The sequence below is a fragment of the Cotesia typhae genome, unplaced genomic scaffold, assembly GCF_013202065.1.
Source record: "Cotesia typhae breed Kobodo isofemale line unplaced genomic scaffold, CoteBio_Ctyphae contig_43, whole genome shotgun sequence".
Classification (NCBI taxonomy): Eukaryota; Metazoa; Arthropoda; class Insecta; order Hymenoptera; family Braconidae; genus Cotesia; species Cotesia typhae.
This window is the reverse complement of record NW_027423752.1, coordinates 1,271,641-1,295,413: the sequence shown is the minus strand read 5'-3', so window position 1 is coordinate 1,295,413 and position 23,773 is coordinate 1,271,641. Positions and strand designations below refer to the sequence as shown.

General features: G+C 25.4%; 3 protein-coding genes across 3 annotated transcripts; all 3 read right to left on the bottom strand.

Moving 5' to 3' along the window:
* Nucleotides 1–365: 365 nt before the first annotated feature.
* Nucleotides 366–7,455, bottom strand: LOC141528201 (uncharacterized). Its single transcript, XM_074244132.1, has 10 exons — nt 7,032–7,455; nt 5,080–5,350; nt 4,831–4,994; nt 4,250–4,364; nt 3,987–4,166; nt 3,785–3,895; nt 3,535–3,709; nt 1,746–2,104; nt 1,481–1,672; nt 366–547 (listed from the first exon to the last, which is right to left on the bottom strand). The coding sequence occupies exons 1-10, from the start codon at nt 7,098–7,100 to the stop codon at nt 396–398; spliced, it is 1,788 nt and encodes a 595-aa protein (XP_074100233.1). The 5' UTR covers nt 7,101–7,455; the 3' UTR covers nt 366–395.
* Nucleotides 7,456–7,555: 100 nt separating this feature from the next.
* Nucleotides 7,556–15,377, bottom strand: LOC141528202 (uncharacterized). Its single transcript, XM_074244133.1, has 9 exons — nt 15,129–15,377; nt 13,781–13,907; nt 13,077–13,220; nt 11,815–11,942; nt 11,431–11,726; nt 11,040–11,183; nt 10,007–10,121; nt 9,607–9,925; nt 7,556–7,942 (listed from the first exon to the last, which is right to left on the bottom strand). Exons 1-9 carry the CDS (start codon nt 15,240–15,242, stop codon nt 7,626–7,628), a joined length of 1,704 nt encoding a protein of 567 aa, XP_074100234.1. The 5' UTR covers nt 15,243–15,377; the 3' UTR covers nt 7,556–7,625.
* Nucleotides 15,378–16,721: 1,344 nt separating this feature from the next.
* On the bottom strand, nt 16,722–23,742 carry LOC141528205 (monocarboxylate transporter 12). The gene is made up of 9 exons (XM_074244137.1): nt 23,040–23,742; nt 21,795–21,921; nt 21,568–21,711; nt 21,371–21,498; nt 18,993–19,121; nt 18,678–18,933; nt 18,419–18,574; nt 17,561–17,752; nt 16,722–17,062 (listed from the first exon to the last, which is right to left on the bottom strand). The coding sequence occupies exons 1-9, from the start codon at nt 23,130–23,132 to the stop codon at nt 16,902–16,904; spliced, it is 1,386 nt and encodes a 461-aa protein (XP_074100238.1). The 5' UTR covers nt 23,133–23,742; the 3' UTR covers nt 16,722–16,901.
* Between the last annotated feature and the right edge of the window lie 31 nt (nt 23,743–23,773).

Genomic DNA, 23,773 nt, shown 5'->3' with positions numbered 1-23,773 from the left:
AGACTGCTCTATATATATGTATATATTTATATATTTATATACACACATTGTCGTTGGTTAAAAGAGAACAAATACAAGACCCGTGATCTCATACTCATGTGTAATTAAAAAATGAGTTACATGTTGCAGTGAAGAACCGAGAGAAAGATCAAACAAGGACGCGACCTTAATGAGGAAGCGAATGTAAAATGTGCGAACGGTGAAATTAAATTTCAATTATTTTTTTAATTAACTGGATATTTATGTACTTGAATTTTATTTTTTTTTTTTTTAGTTGAAAACTTTAAATTTTCTTCTTAATTTTTCAATTCCAAGAAGAAATTATCGCCTGAGGATTTTAATAATTAAGTAAATAAATTAGTAAATTAATTAACAATTTATTTATTAATGAGTATTTAAGTCACAGCTTTGTATTCTTTGCTCTTTCCGTTCTTTCTCCGACTGCTGATAATCATTTCTGTTGACCACATCACTATTGTCACCGCTGACATCAAGTTTATCAGAAATATACATGGCACATAATTACCTTTAGCTTCACGGATTATTCCTACAAAATTAACATAATTAAATGATTAATTAAAAAATATTATTATTATTTTTTCAGTATTTTAAAAATTTTTTTTTAATAATTTTAATTATTTAAAAAGCAGTCCGGTCTTTTTTTTTTAAGTTTATTTTTATTATTCTTATGATCTTTGAATATTTATCGTTCAATACTCCGATTAAACGTCAAATAAATTTTCATTGAAAATTAAAAAAAATGACTGAAAATAATATAATAACGTGATATATATTAATAACATTATGTACATTCTTGTTTTGAATGCAATCTATTTTATGTATTTTATGAATACTTCAAAATTTATTGTACTTATTTGAACACTATCTATGTATATAAAATTTGCCATTTCCCTTTAATTTTAATGCCTCGGCATTAAAACTAAATAAATAAATAACTAAATGAATAATTAATTGGTTGGTCATCATAAGAATAATAAAAATTAATTGAAAAAAAAAGATTGGACTGCCTACACGGAAAGTACAAGATTACACTGGATATCATCCCAGATTATACTCAGTGATATCTGTGATGAAAAAAATTTCAGATAGTAGTTCAAAAAATCCAAATTATACTGCGTGATATCTGGATTATACTCATTATAATCTGGATTTTACTCATTATAATATAGATTACACTCCTTATAATCTAGAATATACTCATTATAATCTATATTATACTTCTTATAATCGTGATTATAATCCTTATAATCCATATTATACTCATTGTAATCCAGATTATACTAGCTACTATCTGGATTTTTTTCATTCAATATAATCTACGATGATATCCAGTGTAATCTTGTTCTTACCGTGTATGAAATAATTAAAATTAAAAAAAAAAATTTTAAAGATAATGAAAAACTATATTATTATTATTATTATTATTATTATTATTATTTAAATTTAACAATTAATTTACCTAATACAGGACTAAGTGCCCCAATAATAATGCCGTTGACAAAAATTTGGATCCCCGTAGCGTGAGCAAGTCTTTCTATGGAAACATAACTAGGTACCACAAGCGACATAAATACAGAACGTGATCCTTTGGCAAATCCTATGCCAACCGCCATAATTATCATAGAGGTAAAGTCGGAGAAAACTGTCACGACTGGAGAAAAAAAAATTTTTTGTTTATTTCATAAATTTAATTGTGAATTGTCTCTATATGATGATTAATTTACTTGATCTGCTGAGGATGAGCATCAGCAAACTAACAAGATACATCTTTCTTGGAGTCTGCCTGAGCCACTCGGCAATAAATGGCGACACTCCTCTCATCATCAAGTCGACGAAACCCATGGTGCTCATTATAGCGGCGATCTGTACTTTGGTGAACTGAATTTCGTTCAAAATAAACGGCATCAGTACGGAGAAGTTTATTTCCGCAAAGGCTGCTATCGACAGCCCGAGCATCAGGTTGACGTAAATCGGGTCGCATAGTAGACGCAAGTCGAGCACATTAACGATTCTACGCAGAACGCGGGTCAAACGAGCACAACATCCACCGACCTCCGACTTTCCCGATTGTTCACTTTTTGATCTGAAATTATAATTTTTTATTTATTATTTACTCTAACTCATATTATAATTTATAATTACGATATTTATTCGTTTAATTAGTTTATTATATTATGAAGTTGAAGTTCTAAACATCAGAAAATAATTTAATAATAAACTTTGATCAATTTTTTTAAGTATTATTAATTAAATAATTTTTAATCAAATACAAAAAATTTCTACGAGATAATCTTTTGATTTTTTTTTTAATTGAAAAAAAAAAAAGAAGAATTAAAAAAATAATACTCTGAAAAAATGTAAGGATTTGAAGAAAATGTCAAAGTTTAATATAATAAAAAGAAAAAAAATCAAAAATGGTCATCAAGAAATTTTCGATTTTTTTCAAAAATCTAAAAAATAATGATAAAATTTGAATCAATTTTTTGTACTTTTTTTAAATACATTTAAAAACAAAAGTTTTGAAATATTTGAATTTTTAATAAATTTAGTTAAAAAAAAAAAAAAAATAAAAATTTTTTTTTTCAATAATTCATAATTTTTTTTTTAGTCAGATAATAAAAATTTTGTAATTATTTAAAAGTGGGTCTACTATTTTAATTTTCATTTTTTTTAACAAATTTTTTTTTTAAATACATGAAAAATTGAACAATTAAAAAAAAAAAGTTGACCACAATTTTAACAAATTTTCAAAAAAATTTATAAATTTTGTAGAAAACTGTAATGATAAATTTTTTTTTTTTATTCAAATGTATTTTTTTATGAAACTGAAATTAGCAGACGTCTAAAAATTTTTGATTTTTTTTTTTTTAATTCAATTACAACTAAAAAAATATTTCTAAAAAATTGCACTTGTAGTTTTTCAAATTTTTTACGGTTGAAAATTTTTTTATAAAATTGTTTAATTGAAATTTCTTCAATAAAAAATTTCTAAAAATTTTGAAATGTCAGTTAACTCCATTAAAATTTTTTTTAATGTATTTTTCGAAAAAATCCATATCATTAATATCAAAGAAAGATAAAATAGAAATTTTGTACAAAAATATGAGAGCCAAAATTTTTTCCAACTTTTGAAGGCAAAAAGCAATCGAAATATTAATTTTTTCATATTTCCGAAATCACCACCAAAAATGCGCGGTAAAAACAAGCAGAATAAAAAAAATTTTTAAATATTAATTTTTCTTCTAGATATGGCCAAAAATATATTTGACCCCACTTGTAAACTTCAGGATCTAAATAAATCAATAAAAAAAAAAAAAAAAAAATTAAATAAATAAATAAATAAACAATTGACAAAAATTTGAAAAAATTCTGGAAAAAAAAATTTTTGTAGGATAAAAAATAATAAAAAATTTCCAATCAAATTAAATAAGGGTCAAAATGGTCGATTTGTAGTGGAATGTCCAATTTCTATTTTTTTTTTTTCCACACAAATCTAAATTTATAACAACTCACTCGTCTGGCTTATCTTTTAATCCTGATTCTTCGTCAATTTTTTTCAGTTCTTTTCCATTTAGTTTAATATTATCTTCATTTTTATCAACATTATCAATTGAAACCGCTCCGTAGATCATTGTATCGTCGAAAATCATCGGACAACTTCCTAAATGTATTGAATTTAGACTTTTTCCTTAAAAAAAAAAAAAAAAAAAAAAAAAATCCGGAATTAATATTATTCTCATAATTAAAAAAATATTAAAGTTACCTGAAGTCCACCATTTGTAAGCGTGTTCATTAACCAAACTTTTATCTTTACCAGCCTCGATGATATCATAAGCGGATTGCGAGTGATAAATACTTCGTCTCCGACTATTAACTATTTAAAACTTTATTTAATGAACATCAGATTTTTCCTAAGTCTAAGCTACTAATCCTAAAAATTAAAAAAAAAAAAAACTCAAAATTACCAGTCAAAATTTCAGTCTCTACAATTTCCTTCTGTGAATCTTTGTCGTCAATATTTAAATTTGAGATACTGAGAGTCCTTTTGAGCTCAAAATTATTAGAGCTAACATCAAGCTTAACAGTTTCTAAGCTCATGTTTTTAGTTTTAGAATCTATTATTAATTTTTTATCATCTTGTTTATCTGTAAAATTAATGAGGTCATGATTAATCGATTTTTATTTAATGAGTGGAAACTATTCTAGCAGACTTTATTATATGATTCACCTTCATTATCTTTGGGTTCAGTAACCGGGCGCTTGGCATGCCATTTAACAGGTTGTAACAACAATGCTGCCACTAATGTATGCATTGTTATTCCTCCGAGAATAATTATTGTTCCCTAAAAGATAAATTTTTTTAAAGAAGATATAAATAACTGTTTAATTTTAAATTAGCAATAAAAGAAATTTTATTTTATTAAATAATGACTTTAGTTAAATTGCACTGTACTTTCTTAATCATTGACATTTTTAAAGATATAAGCTCATCCTGATGTTACACTCATCAAGAGCTTTCATTTGAGTACCAACATGTCAATTTTCATATATTTTATATATATGGTATTTGTGAAATATATAAATATATAAAATATATGAAAAATTGATGTGGGTACTCAAATGAAAGGTTTTGATGAGTGTAATGTCGGGGTGAGCTTAAATCTTTAAAAATGTCAATAATTCACAAGATACAAGGTAATTTCTTATTTATGTATCTAGAGATAGAGTATTTTCGAATACAGAGACAAAAATTTTTTTATTCTCTTAATAATATAGATGAATAAAAAAAAAATTAAATTATATGAATACCTGAGCTGAGTATATATACAAGAGTAATGAAATTAATTGTGGCATCAGTATGGGTCCCAAACCTGTAATAGTCATCGCTAGTCCCATCGCTCGTCCTCTTTTTTCCAAAAAGTACGTGTTCAGAGCCAAAGAAAAGGCTGCCATTGACAAACCGACGCCCATAGCTGAAGAAATTATTAATCAATAGTTTTTTTTTTTTTTTTTTTTTTTTTTTAGAGATTAATACAATTCATATGAATTAATGCTTACAGGTCATAAGCCCGTAGGCTATTAAAAAATGGATAAATTTGTAAGAAAAAGCAGTGAGCAATGTTCCGGTGAAGAACATCAAAGCTCCGGTGATTGCTACTTTCCGGTACCCAAATTTTCGAAGAAGCGGCCCGTGTAATAGACCCATCGCCATACCGAATGACATATTTGTGCTCATTATTATTGACACGCTCGTGGGTGGGAGTTTTAAAGAAGCGAAGACATCTATGAACACTAAACTCATTCCTGTGATCAGCGGGACCATCACAATCTGAAAAAAATGTGAACAATTAATATCAAAGACAGAGTAAAAAATTTTTTGATATTAAAATTAGACTTCTAAAAATTTTTTTTGGTAATTATTTAAAAGTGGGGACTTTTCGGTCGGGGACACAAAAAATTTTATTATTTTTACAAAGAATTTTTACATGAAAAATTATGTAAATTCTACCTATTTTGTCTGATAGTAGGCTATTAACCAGAAAAATACTTCAAAGGTAGCTATACAAGGTAGCCATACAAGCATAGAATTATAAGATTCGATGCTGGTTAAGATCGACCATCTCACCCCGCCGTCCATCTTACGGCTTAAAAAAGGGGACCACCATTTTCATTTTCATTTTTTTGAACAAAATTTCTATTTGATTTTATTGATATATATATATATATATATATATATATATATATATATATATATATATATATATATATATATATATATATATATATATATATATATATATATATATATATATATATATATATATATATATATATTTTTTTTTTTTTTAAGTATATATCAAAATAAACAATTGAAAAAAAAGTTGATTATCACAATTTTAATAAATTTTACAAATTTTCAAAAAAATTTCTAAATTTTTAGAAAATTATAATATTCAACTTTTTTTTTTAATTGTTCGTTTTTTTATGTATTTAAAAAAAAAAATAGATCGAAAAAAGATGAAATAGAAATTTCATCCAAAAACATGAGAGCCAAAATTTTTTCCAACATCATAAATACGTCGTAAAAACAAACAGAATAAAAAAAAATTTGAAAATGTCAATTTTTCACCTGAATATCGCCAAATATAGGGTGAACCCACTTGTAAATAATTACCTTTTCTTTTCATCATGTAAAAAAATTTTAATTATTATTTACACGTAGGGTCAACCCACTTGTAAATAATGGGCCGTAATAACAAGCAAAATAAAAAAAAAAAAAATGTCAATTTTTCACCTCCATGGAAAGAACAAGATGACACTGGATATCATCCCAGATTATACTGGGTGATATCTGGATTATACTCATTGTAATCTAGATTATACTCATTATTATCTAGATTATACTCATTATAATCTAGATTATACTCATTGTAATATAGATTATACTCATTGTAATCTAGATTATATTCATTGTAATCTGGATTACACTAGTTACTATCTGAAATTTTTTTTCACACCCTAATACACACCTTACACACCATACACACATACATACATCCATACATATCGAAATACAGATACCATCGCGGGAATACTTAGGGAAGCTTTCTAAGACCTCAAAACGTCAAGATCTGATGAAAACTCGATTTTCCAAAAACGGGGTAAAACGAACAACTTCCCGATTTTTGAAAATTTTCAATTTTTCTGACGGGAAGTTAAAAAAAATAATTATAATTTAACAGCTAATTAAAGATATAAATCTTAATAGTTGTAATTTATTTTTCTTGTCTAAACTCAAAAAAGTATTTTAATTATTTTATCAATATATAATATTTACTAATGGATACTTTAAATGACAATTACCTTCAAGATAACTACTAAATTCCTTTCTTAGACGACAAACTACCAAAGGTTAATTATCAAACGACTCATAATTATTAAGAGAAATTAAAAATAACTTATAATTTAATTAATAATCATATTATTAAAATAAAATAAAAAAGTCTTACATTATTCAAGGCAAAACCAAGAGCGACTATCCACCCCCAGCCTCCATCAGGGGGTAACATCCCCTCCATGTTATCTTCTCTATAAGCACTTAATCTCTATAATACACTTAAAAAACTTCATTTAATAAAATAAAACTAAAACAACATGTGATAAAAATAAACCACATGTCGCGATCCAATTTATGTGCTCAATAATAATACGTGCTGCAGTGACACTGATAAAGATGAACTGATGTCTTTCTTAGCAGAAATTAGCCACGTCTTCCGGCCAATAAAGGAATTATTTAATCTCTTCTCTCTCTACTCATACGAGAATAATAATAATAATAAAAATAATTATGGATATAAAACCGCGCCTTGATGTAACAGAAAACTAGATACCGACCCGTAGCAGCGTAGTTCAGTTAACAAACTGAAGACCAACTGTTACTCAGATAAGACTAAAACTTTTTATCTAATCACTATATATTAACTTTCCATAATATATGCTTTCTGTTTTGCTTTAAACAAATAACTAGTATCAATACTTTAATTTGTTTGATTATTAATTTAATTTAACAGCAGTAACAATTTTATCTGCTGCTTTCTTTAAATCTAACATTTAAAATTAAATTTCCGAAAAAGCATTTCGGTGATCCACGCTAAAATTGTTAGATAGCTTATTATATTAATAATATGAAGTAAAGATGAATAATTTCCCAGAATATCCTTCAGCAGGCCAATTATTGGGCCCAAGATCAGCGATAGTAGGCCGCTGATGATCAGTTGAAGTCCTGAAGCCGCTGGTAATCTTTCCAATGGAACATGTTCCGGGACAACTAACGCCATAAATATTGTTCTCAGCGCCTTTCCGAAGCCTATAAGCACTCCGATGCTCAGAATCACTTCGTAAGAAGTTACGTGAGCTAAAACTGGTTAAAAATGGATAATAAAGTCATTTTTTATTTATTTATTCATTTATTTATTTAAAAATTAGGATGATACTGAAGTTAGCTAAAAACTGGAAATTTTTTTTATTTTTACAACAAATTAATTTAAAAAATCCTTTGAAAAAATTACGACTAATAATTGATATTTTTAAGAGACTAAGTAAAATTTTGTAGCCAGTGTATTGGCTATATATGATATACTGGGTTTTTATGGTTAAATTTGGTACACAATAAAAAATTTTGCGTCAATGCGTTAAAAAAATTTGTGTTAAATATTTAACACTTTTATGTGTTAATTTAACACAATGAATGTTAAATTTATACATAAAAGTGTTAAATATTTAACATAAAAATTTTTAACACAAAATTTTTTGACGCAATGACGCAAAATTTATTACTGTGTATCGTTGGAAAAATCTTGACCAGGAGTTGTGCCTTTTCCTAGTTTCATATTATTCTCTATAATTAATAAGATAAGTATTTAGGCTGCATTCGAAAATGCTCTATCTCTAGATACATAATTAAGAAATGACCTTGTTTCTTGCGAACTATTGACATTTTTAAAGATACAAGCTCACCATGACATTACGGTCATCGAGTCCTTTCACTTGAGTACCCACATCAATTTTTCATATATTTTACATATTTATATATATGAATATATGAAAAATATATCAAAATGCATGTGGGTATTCAAATGAAAGCTCATGATAAGTGTAATATCGGGATGAGCTTATATCTTTAAAAATGTCAATAATTAAGAAATTACCTTGTATCTTGTGAACTATTGACATTTTTAAAGATACAAGCTCATCCCGATGTTGCACTCATCGAGACTTTTCATTTGAGTACCCACATTAATTTTTCATATATTTATATATATATTATATATATGTATATATGAAAAATATATGAAAAATTGATGTGGGTACTCAAATGAAAGTTCTTGATGAGTCTAACATCGGGATGAGCTTATATCTTTAAAAACGTCAAAAGTTAAGAAAATACTGTGCAGTTTTACAAAAGTCATTTTTTAATAAAGCAAAATTTTATTTATTTATAGTTCTTAAGTCATGGCAGTCACATAGTGACTGCAAGGTTGATAGTTTTATTTAAATTTTCATATGTAGAATTTTCTTATATAAATTAATTTAACAGATATTTAATAATGCTAAGAATTTTTTTAACCAATAAATTGTAGTTAACAAAATTAGGAAAAAAAAATTGACATTTAGAAATTAAAAAAAAATTCAAAATGCAACTTGTTTAAAAATAATTTTTTTTAACGAATTGGTTTGTTAAAAAAATTTTCAAGTGACTGCTAATGTTAATGTTATAATTTTTTAAATAAATTTCTTTTATAATTTCATTCTTATGAAATCCATGATGCTGAAATGAGTGAAAATAAAAAAATTCTTGAAATTTTCATGACCGATTAATTATTATAAAAAAAATATTTTTAAATAATTCGCACATAATTTTTTTAAAATTTCTAATCGTGAAATTTTTTGCTAAATTTTATACACTATATTTAAAATATTATAAAAATCTAAAAAATGCCTAAATGTCTGCTGAATTCAGTATTATAAAAATTCTAAAAAAATTTCTAACGTCTGTCAACTTCAGTGTCATAAAAAAGTACTTACTTATTCGTCCAGCAGCCATACAAGCGATACCAATCAAGAAAAACGTCCTGTTACTCAGTTTTATAATTTCAGTGACAAAAGGAACTAAAAATCTTGCTACTACGTCAATTCCACCCAACACTGACATTACTGTAGCAACTTGGGGCTTCTGGAGCCCGTATTCTGCCAAAATAAAGGGCGTCAACATGGCGAAGTTCATCTCTACGAAGTTCGCTAAACTTATTCCCAGGATTATGTTGAGGAAAACGTGGTCCCGAAGGAGTTCAAAGTCGAAGAATATTATGACGGAGTCAAGAAATTTTTTTAAGCTAGATTTTTCCTAAAAATTACAATTGATTAGTTTTGTAATTTCTGGGAAAAAATTAAATTTCTGGTAAGTCCCTTACCGGCTATTTCTCACCTCCGGTGGATCCATTTCTAATTCTTTTTCTATATTCGTTCCATTGATCATTTCTGTTACTATTATGAATGGAATTGGTTGTTCGATAAATTTATTTTTGTTCGACTCGTTTTCGCTGAAAATTTAAAAATTTTTCTGGTAACTAGGTGCGCTCTTTATTATCGACTGCTAGAATGGTAGTTATTTATGTAGAGTTTGTTATAGTTCACGAAATTCTCACCGCGCTACTTTACACAGAGAATAAAGAATGGAACTAGAATTTAAATTTGCGCGCGCAAGCCTAAGAAAACCAAGTGTCAAAAACATGTCAAGAAAAATGAATTTAAAAAAAAATTATTCTGATTCCCCGGAAGACTCATAAAAATGAAGCAAGAAAATTCTTATGATACTAAAATTAACCGATGTTCAAGAATTTTTTTTTTATCAATTAAATTACAAGTAAAAAATTACGTTAAAAAAATGCACCTGTAATTTTCAAACATCTACACGGAAAGAAAAAGATGACACTGGATGTCATTCCAGATTATACTCAGTAATATCTGTGGTGAAAAAAAATTTCAGATAGTAGCTAGAATAATCCAGATTATACAGGGTGATATCTGGATTATACTTATTATAATCTAGATTATACTCATTATAATCTAGATTATACTCATTATAATCTAGATTATAGTCATTATAATCTAGATTATACTCATTATAATCTAAATTATGCCCATTATAATCTAGATTATACTCATTATAATCTAGATTATACTCATTGTAATCTGAATTATAGTAGATACTATCTGAAATTTTTTTTTACTCAGTATAATCTGGGATGATATTCAGTGTCATCTTGTTCTTTCCGTATACATGTGAAATTTTTTCTTCCAATTTTTTTGTAACTATTTTTTTAATAAAAAAAAATTAATATATATATAAATTTTCTGATGGCTAATTTTTTTCAAAACAACAAATTTAATGGACGAATTTTTTAAAAATGTAAAAAAAAAGTAAATCATATTTAAAAATAAAAATTTTTCTGAATTACCTGCTATTGTTTTTAATATTCTCATTGTTCAGCGTCAAAACACTAGAATTTTTACTAGAAATCACAGAAACCCTCATCGGCCTTGAATTTTCATCATGATTTCTATTCGACAAAGAAATTACAGAAGTTTGTTTCTTTGAAAACCTAAAAATTGACAAAAGAACCAATGAAGTCGCTTAAAAAAAAAAAAAAAATAAACTTAATTACACTAAATTATCGGACACTCGACAATTTTTTTACTTTTCTTCTAGATCCACAAAATTATTTTAAAAAAATTGGATTTATAATTTTTTAGAGCTTCTAAAAATAGAATTCTTTTAATCAATTTTTCTTTTTATAATTTATTTGTTACAAAAATTATCAGATGTCTCTCAAAATCATCTTAACTTACCACCCGTCATTAGAACGTGACATCATGGGCGTTCCAGATTCAACAACGTCAATTCTTTCGGCTTCATCGTCATAGTAAAGAAACTGGCTTCCAAATTTACTAATTTTTCTTTCCAGAATTTTGTTCTTAGCCTTATCTTCCAGCAGCTCTTTTTCTTCCGATTCCTTGATGACTTTTTTTGCATGCCACATGACTGGTTGCAAAAGCAACGCGCATACCACTGCATTCATGCAAATTCCGCTTAGAATAAGCAGAGTTCCGGGAACTCCAAAAATTGGCATTAAAGCCGTGATCAGCTGCATTAAAAACCAGTCAATTAATTAATTAATTATAATTCAAGCAGCTGGAGATGGTTAATAGATTAATGTAAGATTGTAAGTATACTTGAGGCATTATTATTGGTCCTAATCCAGTACAAGTCCAAGTAAAACCAACTGCTATTTTTCTTTTAGCTTTAAAGTACGTGTTTAACGCGAGAGCGTTTGCTGACATTGTTATTCCTAATCCGCCAGCTTGATTATAGATTATAGACATAAAGTAAGTTAGTAATATTAATTATCAATTATTTTATCAATTTTTTATTTTAAGGGGTTATATGGGTTTCCTCCGAAAAAAATGGCCTATTTTTAAAAATTTTTGGTAATTATTCATTCGTGAAGTCTATCATTTTAATTTTCATTTTTTTGAACAAATTTTTTTTTTAATTTTGATATATATATTTTTTTTTTGAAAAATACATAAAAAATGAACAATTAAAAAAAATAAAAGTTTACTACCAAACAATTTTAACAAATTTTCAAAATCTTCAAAAAAATTTATAAATTTTTTAAAAACATTGTGATATTCAAATTTTTTTGTTCGTTTTTTTTTTTATTTAATTAAAAAAAAAAAGATATCAAAAACAGATAAAATAGAAATTTTATCAAAAATTTTTTCCAACTTTTGAAGGCAAAAAAGCTACCGAAATATTATAAAAATAAGTAGAATGAAAAAAATTAAAAAATGTAAATTTTTCACCTAGATATGGCCAAAAATACGTTTGACCCTTCTTGTAAATAATTACTAAATTTTTTTTTAACATAAAAAATGAAATATTTAATTCAAATTTTTTAATATTTTAAAGATACATTTTTAATAAAGGATTGCTGAAATTTTTGAAAACAAATATCAAAAATTCTGCCATTGTATAAAAAAAAAAGAACTTGCTTTAGTTAAGGCTTTAAGCTAGAATTTGGACGAACGAAAAAAAAAAAAATGAAAATTGTATTTTTGGCAGAGGTTTTTACGAAAAAATGAAAAATTTGTTTAAAATTTCGCGGCATTTTTTTTTTTAAATAATTGTAATTTAAAAGACAATTTGTTTGTCTCGAGAAATCGTGACAACTGTCCTTAAAAATACAGTTTTGAGAAAAACGCGTTTAAAATTTTGAGCGGCAATACAATCCCGCCTTGAGCGCGCAAATTTTTAAAACTGTATCTCCAAAACTGTTATTCGGATTGATTTGAAACTTTAATACAATATTGTAGAGATGTAGAATTTAATAAGACAATAAAAAAAGCCTTTTTGAAGCCGTGAAACCCATATAACCCCGTAAAGTATGTATTTTTATTTCTTTCCGTGAAAAAAAGTAAGAAAAGGTAATTACCATAGAGAATACCAAAGAAGATAAGAATTCCCGTGAAAGATGTAATTGTTGATAGAATTGCTATTGATATTGAAGTTACTAGTGCCCCAATAATTGATACTTTTCTAAATGTGTATTTTCTAAATATTGGGCCATTTGCTAAACCTAGTTAATTTTTTTCATAATTATTAATAAAAAAACTTTAAAAATAAATAATATTATTAAAAAAATAAATTGAAAAATTATCAAAGAAAATATGAGAATATTTCATTAAATTATCTAAAATCAAAACAATTGCGCAGCAATAATTAACAATTAGTAAATTATTTACATGATAGTTGAGAAACATTGAATAACAATGAGACGGCATCGTATGTTTTGATAACAATCGACCTAGATTGTATTAAATTTATCAAGTATTTATTCTTGTTAGCGATAATAAGCAATGCTAATGCCAATACTAATGTATATTTTACATACCACATATTATATTTCTAAGTTTAGAATTATTCTGCAAACTTAGAATAAGTGTCATAAATATTAGATTGCGTTACAAATGTTTGTCGACTTCATTTTCATTGATGTTTACGAGATTTTTTTTTTTTTAAATTAATTTTACAATAAAAATATGCAGTAAAGAGTGTAATATTTTTTTATCAGATAAAAATGGTTGATTTTGATAAAAAAATATTTATTAATTTTTTTTTTTTTTTTTTTTTTTTTACCTATCAGAGCAATCATTGCCAGGTTGACGTTTAAGATTATTGTAGTTTCTGAAGAAGATATTCCAAGTTTTTTCAATCGATCTCGAAATAATAAACCAAATGATTGTACTAATGCCAATAAACAAAACTAAAAAAAAATCTATAATAATAAAAAAAAATAATAATAATTACGTGAATTAAAGATAGGTGTTTTTACTCAACAAAGAAATAGGTACTTGAGCTAAAAATAATCACTATCTCTTCAATAAATAATACCAATAAAAATAATAATCTATATTATTAAGAGAATAAGCAAAATTTTACGGCCAGTGTATTTAAATAATAAAAGGGATTTTTATAGTTAAATTCGGTATCATTGGAAAACTCTTGACCTAGAGTTGTGTTTTTTCATGGTTTCATATCATTCTCACTAATAGTCAATTTATGATAATGTATTTAGGCCGCATTTAAAAATGACCTCTAGATACATAATTTAGAAATGACCTTGTATCTCGTGAACTATTGACATTTTTAAATATATAAGCTCATCCCGATGTTACACTTATCAAGACCTTTCATTTGAGTACCCATATCAATTTTTCATATATTTTACATATTTATATATTTCACAAATACCATATATATATGTAAAATATATAAAAATTGCCATGTGGGTACTTAAATGAAAGGTCTGAATGAATGTAACATCGGGATGAGCTTATTACTTTAAAAATGTCAATAATTAAGAAATGACCTTGGATCTCGTGAACTATTGACATTTTTAAAGATATAAGCTCATCACGACATTACACTCATCAAGACCTTTCATTTGAGTACCCACATCAATTTTACATATATTTATATATATTATATATATTATATATATGTATATATGAAAAATATATAAAAATTGCCATGTGGGTATTCAAATGAAAGCTCTTGATGAGTGTAACATCGGAATGAGTTTATATCTTTAAAAAAGTCAACAGTTAAAAAAATACAATGCAATTTAACAAAAGTCATTATTTAATGAAGCAAAATTTTATTTATTTATAGTTTACACGTCACGGCAGTCATATAGTGACTGCAAGGTTGGTAGTAACAATAATAATAAAAATTCCATCCTTAAAAAATTCGGAAAATTTAATTTTAAAATCAAAAATTTTAATTATTGTATTTTTACTCGAAGATGGTATGAAATTTCATATCGAAAATTTTGTAATAAAAAAAATAATAAAAATTGAATATTCTTCAAATCGGATCGAGTACTTTGGCTAAAATAATAATTAACTCTCTATTAAGTAAAAAAACTGATCTTCACATCACATATTGAATAAAATAATAACAATAATAATAATTTTATACTTACATTAGAAAATCCACAAGCAAAAATAATTACCCAACCCCACCCTCCATCAGGTGGTAAAAAATTATCTTTCAAAGTATTTTTAGGTTTTTTCAAATGATTATTTTTAAGCTGCATTTTATTTTAATAAATAATTTTTATTACTTTAAATTAATAATTTTTTTTTAATATTTACGCATTAGATAGCTTCACAAAAAAATATTTACATCAACAAGAGTTAACGTGATGAGCTGAGTGTAAGAACTGAGAGTGGTAATGATGATAGTTTAAAGATTATATTTTTAAAGCACGTGGCTTATCATACACTCAATAAAATCCAGGCACTCATTCACAATGAATTACGTAGGATATAATTTTTTTGTTATTGATTGATTGTTTGTTTGTAGTATTTATTATATCTTTAAATTGTTTATTTATCTATCTCTTTATTTATCAACTGGACTCACGAGTGATTGATGAATTATTTTATTGATACTGCTCAAAGTTCCAATGAAAGTACTAAAACATTCAACTGATGAATTATCTGTAATGTTTAATGTTACCGGAGATTTAGAAACTACCGACTAGACTGGATAAAAGTTGTTAACAATCTTGTAGATGAATGACTAGTTTGCGCTAAGGCTACTGATGGTGAAAGTTATTTATTTACGGAACACGGTTACTCTGGCATGTTCATATTATATTATCCTTTCTGTTTTGTCATGGAAAATTCTCTTACTAATATTTTACAATTTTTTTTAAAATTACACGGCGAAAAAAACATAGGGATTTTTCCTTTTTTGGCATAGAAAAAATTCCTATGTTGACATTGGAATTTTTCCAATATTAACATAGGAATTTTCCCAATGTTAACATAGTAATTTATCCAATGGTAACATGGGAATTTTTTCTTTATTAACATGATTGAAATATCCATGTGACAAATGAAAAATTCATTTATAACATGAAAAAAAAAATTTTTTTTTTCAATTGAAAAAAAATAGAAATCGAAAAAACACCATTCTGAAATTTTCAGGATATTTGTAGAAAATGTCAAAGTTTCATATAAAAAAAAGAAAAAATAAATTAAAAATGTTTACCATCGAGAAATTCGGAGTTTTTTTCGGAAAATCTAAAAAATAACGATGAAGATAGGTTCGAATAATTTTTTTCTATTTTTTCCCAAAAAGAACATTTAATAAAAAAAATTTTGAAAAAAAAAACGTCCCGATAAGTCAATTTTTGAAAAAGTTATGGCAATTTAAGCCAAACCGCCCATAATATGCTGGATTTTTAATTTTTTCCGAAATGTAAAGCAAAATTTGAAAAAAGTTTCCTCGAATTTTTTTATCACAAACCGACTGTATATCACTGTTTTACTTTTAAATTATCTGAAATTGCTCGAATGAGAAAATTTTTATGAAAATTTGTATTTATTAAATTAAGTTACATAAATTTTAGTGATAAATGAATTTTTCCTATGTCACATGGATATTTCTATCATGTTAACAAAGAAAGAATTCCCAGGTTAACATTGGAAAAATAGGAAAAATCCCTATGTTTTTTGCGCCGTGTATAAAAAAAAATTTGTTGATAAAAAAAAATTTTCAAGCCAAGTATTAATAAAATATTTTATTAAATAATTAGATTAAAAACAAAAATACAAAACAAAATCAAACATCATTTTTAACATTCGATCGATCAATTCACTAATTCATTTGTATTTATAATAATAATAATAATAATAATAATAATAATAATAATAATAATAATAATAATAATAATAATAATAATAAATTAACTAACTAAAACTGGTTGATTTTCATTGCTATCTTTCCTCCTGCTTTTTACAGCAGACCATCCAAATTCTAAACTCCAGCTTATGAAGCATATCACTACCAAAAAGTTCATCGCATGCAAGCAAATTCTGTAACTACCACTGTAGTCTCTGATGTATCCTAAAATTTTAAAATCCTATTATAAAATTATGATGAAATGTATGTAAAACCAATTTATTCGTGATGTGATTAGTCGAAAATGCCTATTCTCATTCTGATTGGTTGAAAGTGAATTTAATATGACATTAAAGTTAGCTGTCACTTGAAAATTTTTTAATTTTTTTAACAAATTAATTTGTTCCAAAAAATTATTTTTAAAAAATTGCATTTGTATGAAAATTAAGTTAACCGACATTTCAAAATTTTTTGAAATTTTTTATTGAAAAAATTTCAATTAAATAATTAAAAAAAAAATTTCACCGGTTGAAAAACTACGTGTAATTTTTTGGAAATATCATTTTAATTGTAATTTAATTAATAAAAAAAATTAAAAATTTTCAGACGTCTGCTAACTTCAGTGTCATGCATTTGTAGTTTTTTGAAATTAATAAATGTCAATTTTTTTTATAAATTTTTTTGGTTATATAAATTCTAAAATTTGTCAGACGTCTTACTTACCAACAATTGGACTTAATAAAAGCGAAGATATTCCTTTGAACACCATAAAAAATCCATAAGCGTGAGGTAAACTTTTTAAAGAACACGTTTCTGAGACAGAGAGATTCAAATTTTGTATGACTGCTCCCCGAATAAATCCATTTATTACCAAAATTACGAACAACCACATTCCTTTTGTTTGTTCCGCAAAAACTGCAAGCAGAAATTTATTTTATCATTTTTAGAGATACGGTAGTCACTTGAACCAAGTATGCGTTCCAATAGAGACACTGAAGTTAACCGACATTGGAAATTTTTTTAGAATGCAAAAAAAAATGGAATTACTATTTAAAAAAATTTAATTAAAAAATTCTAGATATGAAAATTGAATTACATTAAAGTTAGCAATCACTTGACCATTTTTTAATTTTTTTTAACGAAAAAATTTGTTCGAAAAAATTATTCTAAAAATTTATGACATTAAAGTTAGCTGTCACTTGTCTTTTTAATTTTTTTTAACAAATAAATTTGCTCCAAAAAATTATTTTAAAAAAATTGCATTTGTAGTTTTTTAAAATTTATGAAAGTCAATTTTTTTAATAAATTTTTTTTGTCATATTTTATTTGTTCCAAAAATTCTTAAAATTATCAACTATCTGCTAAGTTAATTTTCATAAAAATTTGCAATTTTGTTTTAATTTTTACAAGTCAATTTTTTTTTTGCAATAATTTAATTGTCACAAAAAATTATTTAGCATTTTTTATTGAAATTGATTTATTTTAGAAAAATTAAAAAAATTGACAGTTGTGTTCGTTAACTTCGGTATCATGTTGCAACAATGTAAAAAAAAAAAATAACAATAATAATAAGAAATTTACCAGATCTTCCAATGGCAAGACAAAGCGCATTAACCCAAAAAAGGCGTCGCTTTTTAAACCCAAACTTATCATAAATAACCGGGAGCATCAATCTCGAAAAGATGTCTGTAAATGCTGTTAATGATAAACAAAACGCAACTTCACCTTCAGTCATTCCTATTAAAAATATATTAATTAGTTAATATTGATTAATTAATTAATTATTTAAAATAAATTAATTATTTCAGATAATGTGTTTTAAATTTGTATTAGGGAATACCAATGGTGTTACGCAAAAAGAATGGCGTAACCAACTTGAAGTTAACCTCAGAAACGGCAAAGAGACTCAGCCCGAAGATGACATTCAAGTACGAAAAATTTTTAAGTAAGTCTAAGTTAAATATGTCAGTAAATGATTTGAGAAAAGTTAGACACTCGTTTTCAGGTTTTGAGTCTAATTTACTCGGAGATTCATTTAGTGTCTTTTCCATCAACGGCAGTTCTGTTTCGTCGGAAACTTGGCTCTTCATTTCTGTCTGTAAAAAATAAATAAATATTAAATCAAAGATTTATTATTAGAAAATTTTTGACTTACTTTGATAATCTTTTTAGGAGGTTTGAGTGGCCGAAGTAAACAAGCTCCGACAATAGAATGCATCGTCCAGGCGCCGATTATCATCATGGTGCCTTGGAAGCCGTAGCGACCGAGTAAAAAGTGACTTGCCTGGTTAAAAAATTTTATTTTTAAATTAAAATTAATTTAGCAGATATTTGATAATTAAAAAAAATTTTTAACAAATAAATCATAGCAAAAAAAAATGGACGTGTAAAAATTTTAAGAATTTTAAGTAGATAGATACACTGATAGAAAATTTATGTTGACTCAAGAGATATTTTCTTGATCTAACAATTTATTTTGGAAGACAAATGATTATTTTGCGTTAAGAATTTCTTGTCTTGATTTAGATTTTCTTGGCTTAAGAGCTATATTATCTTCAATTGATACATTTAGTTTTTCAATCAAAATAACATTATCGTTTAAAAAACTTAAAATAATTCATCAAAGTATATTTCAAAAACTAATTAGTCTTTAATTGTTATACCGAAAAAAAATTATTTCTTGGAAATAAGTAAATTAATGACTCAAAAAAAAGCCATTCTTAACACAAGTCGGTAACATCTTGAATCAATGTTATCGCCTACCTTGAACCAAGAGACAAAAATTCTTGAAAGAAATATATCTATATCTAGTTTCAAGAGTTCAAATTTTGAAGAAAAAAAGTTTCTTGAATTAAGATAACAATCTTAATAGATAGAAAAACATTTCTATCAGTGTAGAAGTGTTACATTGTACAACAGTAAGAACTGTTTTTTACAAATTTTTCATCACAATATCACTACCTCTCTCTATTTTACTGCGTTCAAATTTTTTTTTACTGTGTTCAAATTTATTTTTCATTTATAATTTTTTTATTGAAAATAACGAGAAACGACAATATCATGATTTTTTCTATTTAACTTATTTTTATAAAGATTGTTTCAGATTTATTTCTTCATAATTTCAAGCAAAGTATTTTTTGCTAGTAAATTTTGTACTCTTTTTGTTTCTTCATTTTTTGAATGTTTTAAAATACGTATTTAATTCTAATACCAATTTTCTAGTGATTAAAAAATTATTTGAGAAAATTATTGTTGAAAAAGCATAAAAGCGTATAAAATTTTTTTTTTTTTAAATCAATGTTATTATATTTTGCAAGTATAAAATACCGGAAACAAGAATTTCCTCCAAATCTAATTTTTTTGTCTACATAATATTTTTACTAAATCATTACTTCGATTTTCAAATCAATTTTTTTAATAGTTTGTATTTTTTTTAATATTTCTCTATCCAAAAACTACAGAACTGGTGAGTATACATCATTTTTGAATATATTACGTAGTAACTATTACATTGTATCCAGACCAGGTGATTAACAAGCATGATTAATATCTTCAATATTTTGTATCACATGGTATACTTATCATAATTTTCGAGACGGTTAATAACATATATGCAATTAAATTTATTTATAAGATCTAAAAAAAAGCTAGTCGTTAATAATTATTAACAGTTTTGAATTATTGTTTTTAGTGTGTAAATTGCAATAAGTTAAAAAAACTTAAGGTAATTTTTAAGTTGTTAGATGTCACGTGGGCAAGTTCTATAGTAAATTCAAAAGGTAGTTGCGTAGTCTGTCACGCGGAAACGCAGCGCTGTATAACCTCTGTAGGCCTATAGACTGTATGATATAAGTAGTCAGAACAAGCTGAACAGCCATTAAGTGAACAACGTATCTGCCAAGTTTTTTCTTCCCAAATCTTTACTCGCATCACAATATTTTTTTTTAATTATTTTTAACGCTAATTTAATGTTACTTGATTGTAAATTCTATAAAAATTGTTAATAAATTGTGAATTTGTTAATAAAAATCTTCTAAATTGTGTTAATTAAAAATAAGAATTCAAATCCAAGTTTTTTATAACCTATTTCCCAACCACGTATTGATAAATAATTAATTTATTTTTTAAGTGTATTTTAAATAATAATTATTAGTTTTTTAAAAATGGAAAGCTTTGACTTCAATGCCTTGAATGAAAAAATTATGAACTCATTCGAGTTCAAGGATGACAGAACCGAAGATACCCACTTCGTGACTCAAAAACTTGTGAAACATTAATTAATAAACACGTTTATAGCTTTTATCGTTTTAAAATTTGTTAGCTGCATAAGAAAGCTAAAATCTATGAAATTACTCGTAAAATTTATACAATTATCTTTAATTGAAGCTATAATTCATTAAATTAAAATTTTTTTTTTTAATTTCTTTAGTTGCTTTGAAAATTTGAAAAATATTTTAATTACTCTATATTAATTAAATAAATCTACCTATCCATGTCAGGATTGGCCGAATGGCAATTTTTATTTTTAATTACCTGGGGGACAATCATCATTGCGATTGCAGTGCCAGCTGATGAGTAACTGACAGCCTGGCCGCGTTTTTTGTCAAAGTATGTGTTTAATGCTATGAAAGCTGAAGCTAGTGCTAAACCATTGCCGATACCTGTAATTAATTTTAATTAAAATTGTAATTAATCCGTAGTAATTACTTTTTTGATTTCTAAATATTTACCGTTTAAAATACTGTAGGTTAAAATAATATGTGTGGCGCTCTTGGCAAACGCTGTGAGTGTCAGTCCAGTGCAACATAGCAAGGATCCAAAAACTGCGACTTTTCTGTAAGAGAATTTGTTCAGCAGCGGACCTACGAAAATTCCTGGAAAAATACAAAATTATTTTTCAGTATTTATAATTTAAAAAAAAATTTTAATATTTTTTTTTTTTTATAATTTTGAGTACCTGAAAAATTTGAACATGCGTCAAAAACACTTGGGAATGTCGACATCCTTGTTGAGTCGATTTTTAAATCTATCAGCAGATCATGGAAGATCAGGCCAAAGGATGGCTCCAGCGATCTTAGTGACAACTAAAATTCAAATTAATGATTTAATAATTTATAAAATAAAATTAATGAAAACCATTTTTTTGTTTTATTTAGATTTTTTTTTTAAATTCAAAATAGAATAAATTTTTTAAAAAGTCAATTTTTCATTTAAAAAAATTTTTGCAACTAAAAAATTAACATTAAAAGCTTCAGAAGTAATTGAAATTTTTTTTACAAATTTTTATGATCAATTATCAAATAAAATATTGAAATATTGAGAAAAAAAGCAAAATTGATGACCGTAAATGTAAACTAGAAATTAAAATTAAAAAGATTACAAAATTATGCAAGCAGTTTTAAAATTATTCATGAAATTTTTGAGATAAATTTTTTCAGACAATATAAAGCCGATGAAACTCTGTTAAATATAATATAACATATTATAATTTTATAATCAATAAATTAAAGTAAATATTAAATGCGATCTTAACACAAATTTTTTAAACTCTAAATAAACAATTAAGTAACAATCAACAAAATACATATATCAATACTACAAAACCAAGTCATGAAATATTTGGTCGAAGAATGTTAATTATGATCCTGAATTTGATAAAAATATCTCAATTTTTTTACTGTTTAAAAAATTTCACATTTAAATTTTGAAAAGAAATTACTTATTTTTTAAAAATGTTTTTTTTTTATGATTGGTTAGTAATAAAAATTTTAAAAAGTGTCACATGTTTTCTGATCACAGTTCCATAATTTATTGTTAGTACTAAAAAATTTTAAATGAACTTAAAATACATATTAAAAATAAAGTTACAGCATTTGCATAAAAATAAAGAATTTTAATTTTATTTTACTAAAATAATAAAAAAAGAAAATATAAATTTTTTATAATTGGTTTTTGATAAAAAAAAAAAAAAAATAGTCACTTGTCTTCTGATTAAAGTTTTATAATTAATTATTTGTACTAAAAATTTTTAAATAAATTAAAGATAAATTTTTTAAAGGTTAAAAATAAAGTTATAAAGTTTGCATAAGAACCAAAAATTTTACTTTTATTTTACTTAAATAATAAAAAAAGATTACATAATCTTAGCAAAAATAAAAAAAACTCATAATTTTATATTACTTGAGTAATAAAAAAAAATTACCGTAATAAAACTGCTGCCCAGGCAAGCAAACCATCCCCAGCCTCCATCAGGGGCTTTGGGCCGCTCATCATCATCCTGACTCTTCTTCGACATTCTAAATTTCTCTTTCTAACTTTTCCTTTCTATTACTATCTTTATTCCAATAATTTTTATTGTAATAAATATAATGATGATTAAGATAACTATTAATAAAAAAATTCTACCTTCAAACTCACGCCTAAGCCCAACACTGAAAACGTCGAACACTTACAGTCTTTTGACACTTATCTTTTTATTTTTCTCAAATAGTTACCAGATAACATATCTCATTATCTTCTTTAAATCAATAACTTAATTAACATACACAACCTTCGTTTTTAATATATAAAATCTAAAAACAAAAACAGATACACCTCGAAAAAAGCTCAACCTCAGTCTCATTTTGTTTCTTCAGTAATTAACAATAATGTAACACAGGTACACTTGTTAAAAATACAATAAATACAAAACCAAATCTTCGAGTCAACAACTTAAGATCAACCGCGGTTATTTTCTACGGCTATAAATTATGCAACATTAAAAATAATTCTTTGATTGTTTTATTTATATGTTATTATTACCATTATCTTCGTAAGTAATTAATTAAAAGTGAAGATAAAATCTGTCTGTTACGAAATAATATTTCGGTTGAAAATAGTCCGGGCCCAATTTGTTCATTAGTCTGTATACGTCTGTCTAATGGAAGAAAAGATAAG

What these genes read in the sequence shown, in the direction of transcription:
- LOC141528201 (XM_074244132.1), bottom strand. Translation starts at nt 7,100, where the DNA reads ATGGAGGGGATGTTACCCCCTGATGGAGGCTGGGGGTGGATAGTCGCT. An exon ending in TGAACCCAAAGATAATGAAG is followed by an intron (nt 4,167 to 4,249) that starts GTGAATCATATA and finishes TTAATTTTACAG; the next exon opens with ATAAACAAGATGATAAAAAA. An exon ending in TTACAAATGGTGGACTTCAG is followed by an intron (nt 3,710 to 3,784) that starts GTAACTTTAATA and finishes TTTTTTTTTAAG; the next exon opens with GAAAAAGTCTAAATTCAATA.
- LOC141528205 (XM_074244137.1), bottom strand. Translation starts at nt 23,132, where the DNA reads ATGTCGAAGAAGAGTCAGGATGATGATGAGCGGCCCAAAGCCCCTGAT. An exon ending in AACCTACAGTATTTTAAACG is followed by an intron (nt 21,499 to 21,567) that starts GTAAATATTTAG and finishes AATTAATTACAG; the next exon opens with GTATCGGCAATGGTTTAGCA. An exon ending in CTCCTAAAAAGATTATCAAA is followed by an intron (nt 18,934 to 18,992) that starts GTAAGTCAAAAA and finishes TATTTTTTACAG; the next exon opens with ACAGAAATGAAGAGCCAAGT.
- LOC141528202 (XM_074244133.1), bottom strand. Translation starts at nt 15,242, where the DNA reads ATGCAGCTTAAAAATAATCATTTGAAAAAACCTAAAAATACTTTGAAA. An exon ending in TCACGTTCTAATGACGGGTG is followed by an intron (nt 11,184 to 11,430) that starts GTAAGTTAAGAT and finishes GTCAATTTTTAG; the next exon opens with GTTTTCAAAGAAACAAACTT. An exon ending in TATGGCTGCTGGACGAATAA is followed by an intron (nt 7,943 to 9,606) that starts GTAAGTACTTTT and finishes ATTTTTAACCAG; the next exon opens with TTTTAGCTCACGTAACTTCT.